This window comes from Cricetulus griseus, chromosome 2, assembly GCF_003668045.3.
Source record: "Cricetulus griseus strain 17A/GY chromosome 2, alternate assembly CriGri-PICRH-1.0, whole genome shotgun sequence".
Taxonomy (NCBI): domain Eukaryota; kingdom Metazoa; phylum Chordata; class Mammalia; order Rodentia; family Cricetidae; genus Cricetulus; species Cricetulus griseus.
Window position 1 is genome coordinate 396,962,009 of NC_048595.1, and position 13,128 is coordinate 396,975,136.

General features: G+C 41.0%; 1 protein-coding gene across 5 annotated transcripts in view; it reads right to left on the reverse strand.

Moving 5' to 3' along the window:
* Window positions 1-5,260: 5,260 nt before the first annotated feature.
* The window catches only part of Tfcp2 (transcription factor CP2), a 54,048-nt gene continuing 46,180 nt past the window's right edge, over window positions 5,261-13,128 (reverse strand). For 4 of the 5 annotated variants that reach the window (XM_027396592.2, XM_027396594.2, XM_027396591.2 and 1 more), the window contains 3 exons: window positions 12,977-13,119; window positions 8,272-8,323; window positions 5,261-7,094 (listed from right to left, as the gene is read on the reverse strand). In XM_027396592.2, coding sequence (XP_027252393.1) covers window positions 7,057-7,094; window positions 8,272-8,323; window positions 12,977-13,119 — 233 coding nt within the window. In that variant the 3' untranslated portion in view covers window positions 5,261-7,056. The remainder of the gene's footprint in view (window positions 7,095-8,271; window positions 8,324-12,976; window positions 13,120-13,128) is intronic. The other variant, XM_027396593.2, reaches the window with a different exon arrangement.

Here is a 13,128-nt window from a genome sequence, read left to right on the forward strand (position 1 = left end):
TCGCTATGTTCTTAAAAAAAAAAAAAAAAAAAAAAAAAAAGAAGAAAGAAAGAAAAGAAAATACTGTCATCTCTGATAATCATAGCTTTGCAACTCATCTTTAAAATGGACCAGATAAGGACCAAGAAGTTACTCTAACTTGTCAATTACCTAGAGCTATCCTTTCTTATCCTGTTTCTCCATTGACCTATAATGCAAGATCTAGGTCCACCTGTGGTGCCCCTCCCATAATCTCTCATTATTTTCTGCTATTCCCCTCATTTCCATATTGTGCTTTGATAAACTGGCCTTTCCTGTAGCTGCTTCAACAACCATACTTCTACCTCGAGTTTTTTGCCTTAACGGTCTTAAGTCAACCAGTCATATGCTGGTTCATTTACTAACTATTCAAATGTCTCCATGTTAGAGCTCGCTCTCTCTCTCTCTCTCTCTCTCTCTCTCTCTCTCTCTCTCTCTCTCTCTCCCTCCCTCCCTCCCTCCCTCCTCTCCTCTCCTCTCCTCTCCTCTCTCTCTCTTCCCCCTCTCTGTTTTGAATAAGGCCTATCTATATAGCTCAAGATGGCTTTGAATTCTTTTTTTTTTTTTTTCCCATCAAAATAGGGTTTCTCTTTTTAACAGCCCTGGCTGTCCTGGAACTCAATTTGTGGACTAGGCTGGCCTCGGGCTCACAGAGATACACTTGCCTCTGCCTCCGGAGTGCTGGGATTAAGGCATGCGCCACCATCATCACCAGACTCAGCTTTGAATTCTTAATGCTTCCTCCTCCTCCTCCTCCTCCTTTTCTTCTTCTTCTTCTTCTTCTTCTTCTTCTTCTTCTTCTTCTTCTTCCTTCTTCTTCTTCTTCTTCTTCTTCTTCTTCTTCTTCTTCTTCTTCTTCTTCTTCTTTTCTTCTTTCTTCCTCTTCTTCCTCGTTGTTTTTTGTTTTTTGAGACAGGGTTTCTCTGTGTAGCTTTGGAGCCTATCCTGGCACTCGCTCTGTAGATCAGACTGGCCTCGAACTTGCAGAGATCTGCCTGCCTCTGCCTCCCGAGTGCTGGGATTAAAGGCGTGCGCCACCAACGCCTGGCTCTGCTTCATCTTGAGTGCTGGAATCATAGCTATGATTTGAAACTTCTTCTCCTAGTCTCTTTCTTTTATTTCTCTGGCATTACTACTGGTTGAGTTTAGTTTTTAGTCTCCCATCAGTTGACTAGACTCCATGAGACTAAGGAGTTGTTTTGTGTACTTTAGTCTCAAAACCAAGTAAAAAAAAAGTCTGGTTCTTTGATGTTTAGGAGCACAGTAAATACTTATTGGCTACATGGATGGGTGGCAGAATTAAATTTTGTGTAGGCATGTGTGTGGTGGTTCTAAATCCTAGTGCATTTTTCATGTAGCCAAGAAACTGGCTACCAAGCCATCTCACTTTTGGAACTCAGATGTTAAGCGGCTTTGAAAAAGTACCATTAATTCTAATTTTCTTCCCTAGGTGACATCAGATACTTTTAAATTGTCTAGGAGACTGATGGGGGAGGTCTTTCTATACAGTTATATGGACTTTGAACAACTTTACTTATCTCTCCTGATTTATACCCTGCCTTACGTGATTTGTTCACATCAGTGTAGAAGGTAGGGACTCCAGAAATAGGTGTTTTTCTTACAATATGTGGGAGGATCCAGATTGTCTTTTTTTATGAATTTAATTCTGTCAGTTTTGGGATAATTGTTGTTAATTGTTCCCAAAAAGTTAGTAAAAGCTATCTGCCAGTACTCATTGTCCTTCCATAGGAGAAAATTTCCTCATTAGTTAAAGGTACCATAATTTCTGCTGGGTCTTTTCCAGTCAGTTGACGAAGTCTTAATTTGCCTTTTAGAATCAAATCAGAAATCTTTTCTATGTACGTCTTTAGCTTTTTATTCTGTTTATGTGGCAGAAATATCCATTCTAATATAATATCTTCCCTCTGCATCAGAACCCCTGAATGGTAAAATAACAAGAATACAGTCTAAATTAGGGTCCACACGGTCTACATGTGAGTCCAGTATTCTGCTTTCCACCCATTGTAATTCTTTTCCCACTTCAGTGGATAATATTTGTGGACTGTTTAAGTCTTGTCCCCTTTTAGGGCCATTTTTAAATGCTTTATGTCCTTCTACTCCCTTCTTTTTATTTATATAGAAAAGAGGAGATGATGGGGGAGGTCCTTCTGTGTATATGTTTGTCTTACTGGTTGATAAAGCACTGTTGGCCAATAGGGAAATAAGTTAGGCGGGACTAGGAGAGAAGGGGGATTCTGGGAAATGTAGGAAAGAGAGGCGTTGCATGTGATCCCGGGGAAGAGAAGCCACATGCTGCTGGCGTCCTCCATAAGTCTTTATAAAATAGATTAATGGTTATGGTTGATACTTAAGACAGAGCTAGCAAAAAAGAAATCCTAGTCATTGGTCAGCAGCATTGTAACTAATACTAATCTCTGTGTTATTTGGGGGCTCTAACGTGTCGGCGGAACTCAGGCGGCTGGCAGAAAGAGTTATCATTACAGGAGACCACAGCACAAGAGGAAAAACAACAGACCATGAAAAAATACCTTTAGGATAGCATGCACTGATCATCAACCTGCTTGAAATTCAGAAGAGACATGATGAAAACAGGAATCCTCCGGCTGCACTGCCTGGAGATAAACCTGTATGCTTAACTCTGAACAACTTTATCTTCACACCCATATGGTGGCTTACCATATGAAACTCCAGTTCTAGGTGGTCAAATGCCTTTGGCCTCCGCAAGCACCTGCACTCATGTGCACATACCCACATGCAGGTGAGTGTATACCTGTGTGTGTGAGCACACACCTATACATAATTAAAAATAAATCTTAAAAAAAGAACAAACAGGTAACTGGTGGTGGTGGCGCACACCTTTAATCTCAGCACTTGGGAGGCAGAGGCAGGTGGATCTCTGAGTTCGAGGTCCGAATGGACTATAGAGTGAGTTCCAGAACAGCCAAGGCTACTTAGAGAAACCATCTTGAAAATAGAGAAAAAAACAAAATGAACGAATTCTCAAAACATTGGGCTGGGAGTAGTGCCTCACATCTTTCATCTCAGCAGAGGCAGATGGATCTCTGTGGTCCCAGGGATTGACCCTGGAGCTTCCTGGAGTCCCTGTTTTATTTCCAGCCACCACCAAATCTCCCTTGAGAATATATGTGAGATATTCGCAAAAATGTATAAAGGAAACCTTTCCAAATGTATTTAACCTAAATAGCATCCTGAGAATCTACTCTTTAAAAGAACAAACAAACAAAAAAAACCAACAATTCACCCAGAAATAGAGGCAGTTTATTTAGTAGGAAAAGAAGTACTCGTTAGAATAAAGGTGGATTATCGAGCTGGGAAGATAGGTTCTCAGAAGCACAAAGAATTCAAAACAATACTGTGGAACTATAAAGTCTAGTACAGAAAGATGTTCCAGACATGTTAAGTCACAGATTATTAGAGTCTCTGAGATTTATGTATGTGCATAAATGAGTTGAGAAAAAATTCCTTGCAATCAATTTTTCAATTTTTTTTTTTTTTTTTTTTTTTTAAATTTTGAAACAAGGTCTCTGTGGTAGCTTAAATGAGAATGGTCTCCACAGGCATGTACGTTTGATGTTTGGTCCCCAGTCAGTGGAACTGTTTGAGAAGGATAAGGAGGTGTGGCCTTATTAGAGGAAGTGTGTCATTGGGAGTGGCCTCTGAGATTTCAAAAGCCCATACCAGAGCTAGTGCCAGGATGGGCTCCAAAGCTACACAGAGAAACCCTGTCTAGAAAAACCAAAATAAATAAATAAATAAATAAATAAATAAAATAAAAGCCCATACCCATTCCCAGTTAACTCTCTCTCAATGTTTCCTGCTCGTGGATGAGATGAAATCTCTGAATTTCAGCCCCATGAATGCTGCCTGCTGCCATGCTCCCTGCCATGATGGTCATAAACCTCTGGAATCATGAGCCCTCAAATTAAAGGCTTTCTTTAACAAGTTGTCATGATGTTTTATCATGGCAAAAGAAAAAAAAAAAAATGACAGACTCCTCATGCAGCTTCGTGCCTCTGTTTCCTGATTGTTGAGGTGAGGAAACCACCCATAGTTAGTGACTACCTCTTTAGAGTAGAACTAGAAGAAAAAAGTTATAACCTTATTATTCATATTTATAACAATTTTAAGTATTACTTTCACAATGAAAAAGCTAATTAAAAATTTCATTTGACTAAAAGGTCAATAATGGAATGTATTTTGTAAATAGTCACAATATTCTACCACTAAGCCTTATCAGTTACATAGCACAGGTGGAGCCATGTTTATTGCCACAACTCTGCAGAGTTTCTAGGTCCATGTCACCATCAAAAAGCATGCCGATGGCTGCTCATAAACACCATTTAATTGTTTGGAAGCAGGGCCTCTTAAAAGAACCTTGTGGCTTTTGCCACTGTGCTCAGTCAGGCATAGCAAATACCTTGGAAAGGGGGGGGGGGGCTCAAAAAAAGCCCAGGATAGTTTCTGGTGACTTTAAAGATCTGTGCCAGCTGTGACACAAGTGATGACCCCTGGATTTGGGCAGATGAGACAAAAGTGTCAATGCAAGTTGCAGGCCATTCCCAGTCTGCAACTGGAGCTCCAGGCTGTCCTAGTCTTAAAAAACAACAAAACAAAATTTAAAACTACAATAGTATATAAATTCACTTTTATAATTTTGAAGACTACTCCAATAAAAAGTAGTTTCAAATAAAAATTAGTACATATGACTAATGTTAATAGAATTATATGCATCATTATACTTCATAAGAATCTAAGAAGGAACCTTTAGTCACTGGTCCAAGTCCAGGCATGGTGTCCAACATCTTTAGTTTCAGTGTGTGAGGCACAAGTTGAGGACCAGCCTGGGCTGTATACCAAGTGTTAAGCCAGCCAGATCAACATAAGACCTTGTCTCACACAAGTCACCCACCTAGCTCAACTCTTCTGTTTACCATCCTGACAGGGGGTGGATGGTAGCCAATGGCAGCTTGCTGAGGACAGAAAGCAGCAGCTGAACTGACTGGGAACCAGCCCCATAAAACAACTAGAAACATCGCCTCAAAATGGGATATTGGATAAGCATTCACTAGAAAAGTCAAGCTGTTTGCATCAGAGTTAGGAATTTTCAGGGTTCAAGGTTTTAAACTTGTTTCAAACCAAAAGAAATTAGAAATCACATTACAGGTTGGTTTTAATGCACATCAACACCACCACAAAACTCTGTATATATAAAAAGTAAACTTTATTAAATGCTCTAAAACACACATAAATTCAAATCCAACACAGAATCTTTTAACATCATCTTTGCTCATCTCAACAAAATCTGAGGAAATTTCTGGATAAAAATTTGTATGTGGCCGGGTAATGAAGAGGCATGCCTTTAATCTCAGCACTGGAGGCAAAGACAGACAGATCTCTGTGAATTCGAGGCCAGCCTGGTCTACAGAGTGAGTTCTAAGACAGCCAGGGCTATACACAGAGAAACTCTTGCCTCAAAAAACAAAACAAACAAACATAAAAACATTACACGTGAGAAAAGAAGACCCATAGTGCTTTACAATTCTGCACAAGCACACAGTCATTTGGAAGGCAGAACATAGACACAATGTGATTTTGAATGGGAAAAGAATGTATTTTTTTTTTTTTTTGTAAAACACTATGCCATAATAAGCCAGGGGAGGGGAAAGAGGAGTTGGAATAGCTCACTTATAAACACACTTCATGAGAGCATCATTTAAGAACAAGCTCTGGGAGTTAAAGACACTCTGGCCGCTCCCACCTCCAGCTCTGTGCTTGAGGTTCGAGGTGACACTGAGCAGGCATCGGTTTGGTTTGTAGGTCTTGATTATCATTACTTAAGTATGCTCTCCCTTCTTCAGTAGCTAATTCATCAGTTTCCTGCATAGCCCAGTGAAAAATGATAGTGAGCACAGACAACAGAGTGGCATTTGGTGGTATGAGACATTAAGTGATAAGGGCCCAAGAGAGCCCCTGCCTGCTAGCTGCCTGTCCCCAGCAAGCCACACCACTACTCTGTCTGTACTTCCTCATCTTCAGTTAGGGGGGTCACTCTTTCCCCCAGTTATTATGGATTTATTAAGGGGATGGGAACAAGATAATCCATCTACAGAATATATCACTCTGCCTACCCCAATAAATATTAGCCAAAATCACTCTCAGTTGTGGTATTGCAGGTGAACCAAAATAAAAAAAAAAAAAAAAAAAACCCAAGACTCTGTCCTAACATAAAAGGAAGGGCCGCCGGGCATTGGTGGCGCATGCCTTTAATCCCAGCACTCGGGAGGCAGAGGCAGGCGGATCTCTGTGAGTTCAAGGCCAGCCTGGTCTACAGAGCGAGTGCCAGGATAGGCTCCAAAGCTACACAGAGAAACCCTGTCTCAAACTCTGCCCCCCCCCCAAAAGAGTTGATAACTTAGTTTTATGAATACAGATATACACTTTTATATTGGTGTGGGGTGGTGGTGGCACACACCTTTAATACCAGTACTTGGGAGGCAGAGGCAAGCAGATCTCTGTGAGTTGGAGGCCAGTCTGGTCTATAGAGTGAGTTCCAAGACAACCAGGGCTGTTATACAGAGAAACCCTGTCTCGAAAAAACAAAACAAAACAAAACAAAAAAACAAACTAAAAAAGAAAAATGGTAAGAGCTCTATGTCACAAAATTAAAGATCTTTCCATCAAACATCACACCCCTCCCATTGTCACTCAGCCCTCTGTACACCCTAATGATGGGAGTTCATACTGGTATCCAACAAGGGCCAGAAACTAAGCAGACCGTTGCTGAACTCCATGTCTGGCAGGGATCTGTGGGTGCCATACAGCCTGGACCAATATAAGGGGGCTGGGATTCCACTTTAGGGCTTGGTCACCCAGTACGCACCCCTCAACATTCATATAAGCTGGGTTCAGAAGATCTTCAGTCTTCAGTCATGTCCCCTTCAAAAGGGCATCCGTCAGAGGAAGGAAGCAGCAGTCAGCAAATGTGGAATGTTCCTCCTACTTTAGAATGACGTGATAGCTATCACTGGTTTCTGCTGTAAAAGAGATGGGAGAGAAAAGGAGTGTTGTTGTTGTTGTTGCTTTTTCAAGACAGCATTTCTCTGTGTAGTTCTGGCCGTTCTGGAACTCACTCCTATACCAGGCTGGCCTTGAATTCACAGAGATCCACCTATTTCTGCCTCCCAACTGCTGGGATTAAAAGTGTGCCAAAATACTGCCTGGTGAGAAAGGGTGATCTTTAGCTACCTTTAGAACACTAAGGAAAAAAACCTGTAAGAGGGAATACAGAGTCAAATGGGATGACCAGGTGTGGTGGAACACACCAATGAGCCCACAACACAGGAGGCAGGGGCAGGTAGAATAAAGACATCAATCCTGGGCCAGAGATAAACAAAATGATGCTCTCTTATAAAAGTATGCAGCAGCAACAAATATTTTATGTCAGATACAAGCTCACCAAGTTGAAACATTGGTATTCTACGATGTACTATGTTGCAAAGCAATAATGTTAGAAAGACTAGGCATATTAAATGCTTTACAAATATTTATAGTTACAGTTACTTACTTTGGGGATATGCCATGGCATGCATGCACTTGGACGTCAGAGGACAATGTGTAGGAGTTGGTTCTTCCCTTTCACTACGTGAGTTCTAGATTCAACACTGGTTATCAGGCTGGATGCCATCCCATGGCCCTTATATGCTCAGATACCCTGGATGAGCATTACAAATATAGCATACAATATTTGTAACTCTTATTCAGGGTATCTGAGGCACCTTTCTGGCCTTTCAGGGCACTGCACACATGTGGTACACAGATATATATGCAGGCAAAACAGCTATACACATAAAATAAAACTTTAAATACAATTTTAATAACTTTGTATTAAAATAGAAAAATAAATTTAAAAGAGTTGCCTAGGTAACAATACCTGAAACTGTCCTCTGGCCTCCACAAATCCAGGTGCACCCAGGTGCATGCACTCACTCTCTTAAAAAGTTATTTATCTTGGGTTGGCAATAAGATTCCATGGGGTAAGGGTACTTGCTGCCAAATCTAATGACCCAAGTTTGGTTCCTGGGACCCACAAAGTAGAAGGACAGAACCAACTTCCACAGGTTGTCTTATGACCTGTGTGTGCCATGTGTATCATGGCACATGATAACCAACCTCACATACACAGGAGCAGACAATGGCTTACTATTTTATTACCTTTCATTGTATCCAGAATAAAACAGGCTTCTTCCTGAAAGTTCTGTATCATCTGAAAAAAGCAACAAGATTTCTGATTGTTAACACCCTGGTATGCAGTGTTTACTTTGTATGAGGCTTTTTTCCTGACATTGTACTGAAGAAGAGATTAAGCTCTTTTGTTTCTTCTTAATAGTGTAAGAACTTTACCTTTACAACTAAGTTTGGAAAGTGAAAGAATAGCACTGCAGCTCTAGTTACTTAGTTCAAAGACATCCATGAGTCAGCAAGCTTCAAATCAGAGTCCATAAATTCCCTAAGCCAGAACAACTAACTCTGAGTATCGCTTCAATATCGATTACTTTGGAAGGTATTGGCAACATCTGAAATAAATTTAAGATTTTTTCAAAATAAATCAGAACTCTACAAAATAGTTTATATTTAAACTAAAACAACTTTACTTGAGACTTCTTCCAAAACAAAAGTAAAAGAAACAAAGCATTTTGGAAAATGTAATACTGAACAAGTCATGGCAACAAATAAATAAATAAATAAATAAATAAATAAATAAATAAACTTAACTTACACCTCAGATTAAACCACTTTCTGTTCCACACCCTTGAAGAAAGGTTAAGATTATCTTATAAGCAACAGCAGCTGCTCCAAACAAGCTCTATTAGGTGATCCCAGTGGGCACCTCAGAAGGGTTTGGGCAGCATGACCAAAGGAGCCAGATTATTATTATTATAATTTATTTTTGTCTTGAAAAAAAATTTTTTTTTCAAGACAGGGTTTTTCTGTGTAGCGTTGGCTGTCCTAGAACTTGCTCTGTAGACCAGGCTGGCCTCGAATTCACAGAGATCCACATGCCTCTGCCTCCTGAGTGCTGGGATTAAAGGTGTGCAACACCACCACTGGGCTGAACAATGGATTTAAAAGTGAAGCATACACTTCCTTGAGTGAACCCTAAGACTGCACAGGAGGTACAAAGACACAAGCAGTCTCATATAGAGGACCCGACTCCTGGATCTCCAACTTCCATCTACTTTTCTCAAACCTCCACATGTGAATATCATGGTGTCTAACTCGAGTGACTCAATCACAAATGTCAAAAGATGGATGACTTGGACTTAGCGTCAAGTTTTCTGACTGTTGAGGTTCTGTCCACACACGGTCCATTGAAGGTGACCAGTTGGAAAGATGTTTAAGAATAATCATGACCACAAGCAAAAAGTGGAAGCCATGATTAAGAACATTAATACAATTTCTTTGAACACGAAAAAACTCTCCCATATCCTGCTGTGACCTCAATCTCCATTTTGGTCAGCCCAAGAAGACTGAGGACCCCAAGGAAGCAGAAACAAGCCATCCATTTGAAGATCCTGAGATACCAGGTGTAACTCTTGCTTCTATCAGTTTACCTGACTGAATTATTTTATATTTGTTTTAAACTTCTGGTTTGTTGGCTTAAAAATCTGGAATAACTAAGTTTATTAGTATAATTTAAAACAATATAAGCAAAAAAAAAGATGGATGACTTGAAGCAACATCATTATGTAATTTTTGGTACATAACTTAGAATAAATTTGTTCAAAAATAAAACAAATTCAGTGAGTATTATAGCAAAACCCCATCCATTCCTGCCTCTAGAAGTTCCAATGAGTTACCCATTATGCTACAGTTTCACCTCCCCATCCATCCCTATAGGAAAACCAAGTACATAGCACTTCCTTCTAAGAGGACTGAGACTGAACTGATGCTGAATTGTGTGTCATTTTCACAATTAGGGGGCAGTACTCAACTACAGATTAATTAACCATGGCTAGCATGGGCAAAGGGAATTAATTGAGTGGTTCTATTCATTTCTCTAATAGATGTATGACCAGGGGCTGGGATAAGGTCTAGTGGTACAGTAATGGTCTTCATGCATTAAGCCCTCCCTAGGTTTGACCCCCGCACTGCATACACTGAGCATGTTAGTGCACGCTGCAGTGACAGCACTTGGAAGATGGAGGCTGGAGGACCAGGAGTTCAGCATCATCTTTAAATGCATGGGAAGTTTGAAGCCAGCCTGCCATACATGAGAAACTAACAACACTCATTAGAGATGGCGAGTCTAATTTCTTTGCTCCTTGTACATGCTAAGCATGCTAACCCTCAACCCTTTACCTTGATGTTTCATAAATACCAACTTGTTACTTTTGATTATCTCTGTGTGATAGCTCTACTCAGGAGAAGTTAGTTTTCAACTTTCATTGAAGCAAGTTATTTGGCTTCAAGAAAGCCCAGCAGGACAAACAATGGGATTTTCAGGCATAAAAATGTAAATTGAAAAACTATGGGAGGGGCTAGAGAGTGATTAAGTGGTTACTGTTCTTCCAGAGAACTGAGGTTCAGCTCCTACCACTGTCAGGCAGCTCCCAGTCACCTGTAGCAGCAGCTCCAGAAGATCTGGCACCCTCTTCTGACCTCCATGTGCGCGCGCGCGTGCGCGCGCACAGACACACAGACACACAGACACACAGACACACAGACACACACACACACACACACACACACACACACACACACACACACACTTTAAAAAACAAGCAAACAAACAAACAAGTCTGTGGAAGCCAGGCTAGCACACACTTATATTTCCAGCACTTGGGTAGCAGAGGTAGGAGGATCAGAAGTTTAAGGTCATTTTTGGCTATATAGGGGGTTGACTACAAAGACCCTGTCTCAAAAATGTAAAGCCCATAAAGACAGGCAAAGGACAGGAGTGATAGCTAAGTAGTCAGTGGTAAAGTGCTTGCTGTGCACTGTGAGTGAGGACCTGAGTTCAGATTCCTAGCAGTCACATAAAAAGCTGAGTGCAGTGGCATGTGCCAGTAACCCAGCCTTGGCTCAATGGCCAGCGTTGTGGAACTGGTAAGCTTCAAATTCAATTTAGACCCTGTCTAAAACCTAAAAATTAAGGTGGAGAGTAGCTGAGGAAAACACCTAAATTCAAACTCTGGTCTCCACAAGCATATGCATGAAAGGGGACACACCTGCATGTGCGTGCGTGCGTGCGTGCGTGCGTGCGTGTGTGTGTGTGTGTGCTCGTGCCCGTGTATGTGTACACACTTTTTTAAATGCATACTTTTTAAAATGAATAATTGTATTACATAATTTGTAAAAAGTAAATTTATTTATTTTATGTGTATGAATGCTTTGCCTGCCATGTAATGTATGCATCATGTGCCTGCCTGGTGCCCATAGGTTTCAGAAAAGGGTGTCAGAATCCCTGGAATTGGAGTTACAGACAGTGTGAGCCACCATGTGGGTGCTGGGACTTGGGTCCTCTGAAAGAGCAGCCAGTGCTCTTAACTGCTAAGCCATCTCTCTGAAGCACTATTGTAATTTTGATTTCAGTTCCAGTGCTGGGAAAAAAACAAAGACTTGTATTTGGGTTAAAAAGAATGTACTATCAACCTCTCTCTTCCTCTCCCTCAGGTTGGCACTGAATTGGCCAGGGATGACACTGAACTCCTAACACTCCTGCCTCTACCTTCCAGATGTTGGAATGATAAGAAGCATCTTCTCTCCCAGACTAACCATGGGGGGGGGGGGCAGTACGTGAGCACACACATGTAGAAGCCAGTGGTTAACATCTGCTGTCTTCCTAAATTGCTTTTCATTTTTTTGAAACAGTTTCTCTCTGCCTCCTTAGTGCGGAATTACAGGCACACACTGCCATGCCTGGCTGTCTAACTGGGTGGTGGGGATCCTAGTTCAGGTCCTTACATCTGTGCAGCAAGCTCGTCACCAACTGAGCGTCTCCCTATCCACTACCTCATTTTAAAACGTTGTGTGTCTAGGAGTGACTGTTTTTACTCAATTGAGAAAACTTTTACAATTTTTGAAACTTTTAAAAATCGACCTAAAATATACAAAAGATACATTTAGTTTTGTGTGTATGTGTATCAGGTGTATGTGTGGTATATGTGGTGTATATGCACACATATATGAGTATACAATTACTCACAGAGGCCAAACTCAAATACCAGGTGTTCTCTTCACTGTCCACCTTGTTTTTATTTAAAGCAGGTATGTCACTGAACCTGGAGCTCATTCCCTGATCTAGCCCCATCAGCTGGGCTGGCAGAGTACAAGCTCCAGTGATCCTCCTGTGCTGAGGTTACAGGCACATGGGGGATCACACCCATCTTTAAAACAAAACAAAAAACCATGGTGCTGGGATCTGAACTTTGGTTCTCTTGATTGTGAAGAAAGCACTCATAACTGCTAAGCCACCTCTCCTTCAACCGTTTTTTTTTTTTTTTTTTTTTTTTTTTTTTTTTTTTTTTTTTTTTGCCTAGGCCAGGTGGGCCTTGAACTTACTACACAGCCAGAGGTGAATTCGAATTCATGATTTTCCTGCTTCCACTTCTCTTTGTGCTGGAGCTACAGCACTTTATACATAAGTTTTAAAAATCAGGAGGTAAGTAAACAGTAAGATCTAAGCCAGATGCAGTAGTTCATGCCAATAGTTCCAGATACCCAGGATGCTGAAGCAGGAGGGTCAAGTGAACCCACAAGTTCAGGGTCCCTCAGGCAAAAATAGCAAAATTTGCTAAAATTAAAAAGTTAAACCTCTTTGTAGGAAACAGAGTCCAACCTTGGCAGAGTACTCTTGGACCTGACATGTGCCCTAAACACCAGGGCACACGAAATACAACAGGACTGAGAAACTGACCTCATCACTGATGAGCACATGGATTCCTGTTGGCCCTTGCTTGTAAATCTGGCTGATCTGATGAGGAGAAATACTGAAAAGCTGGGCAATTTTTTCTGTTAATTCAACAGCAGTCAGTTCTTCTAGATAGATAGCATGGTACACTGCAAAAG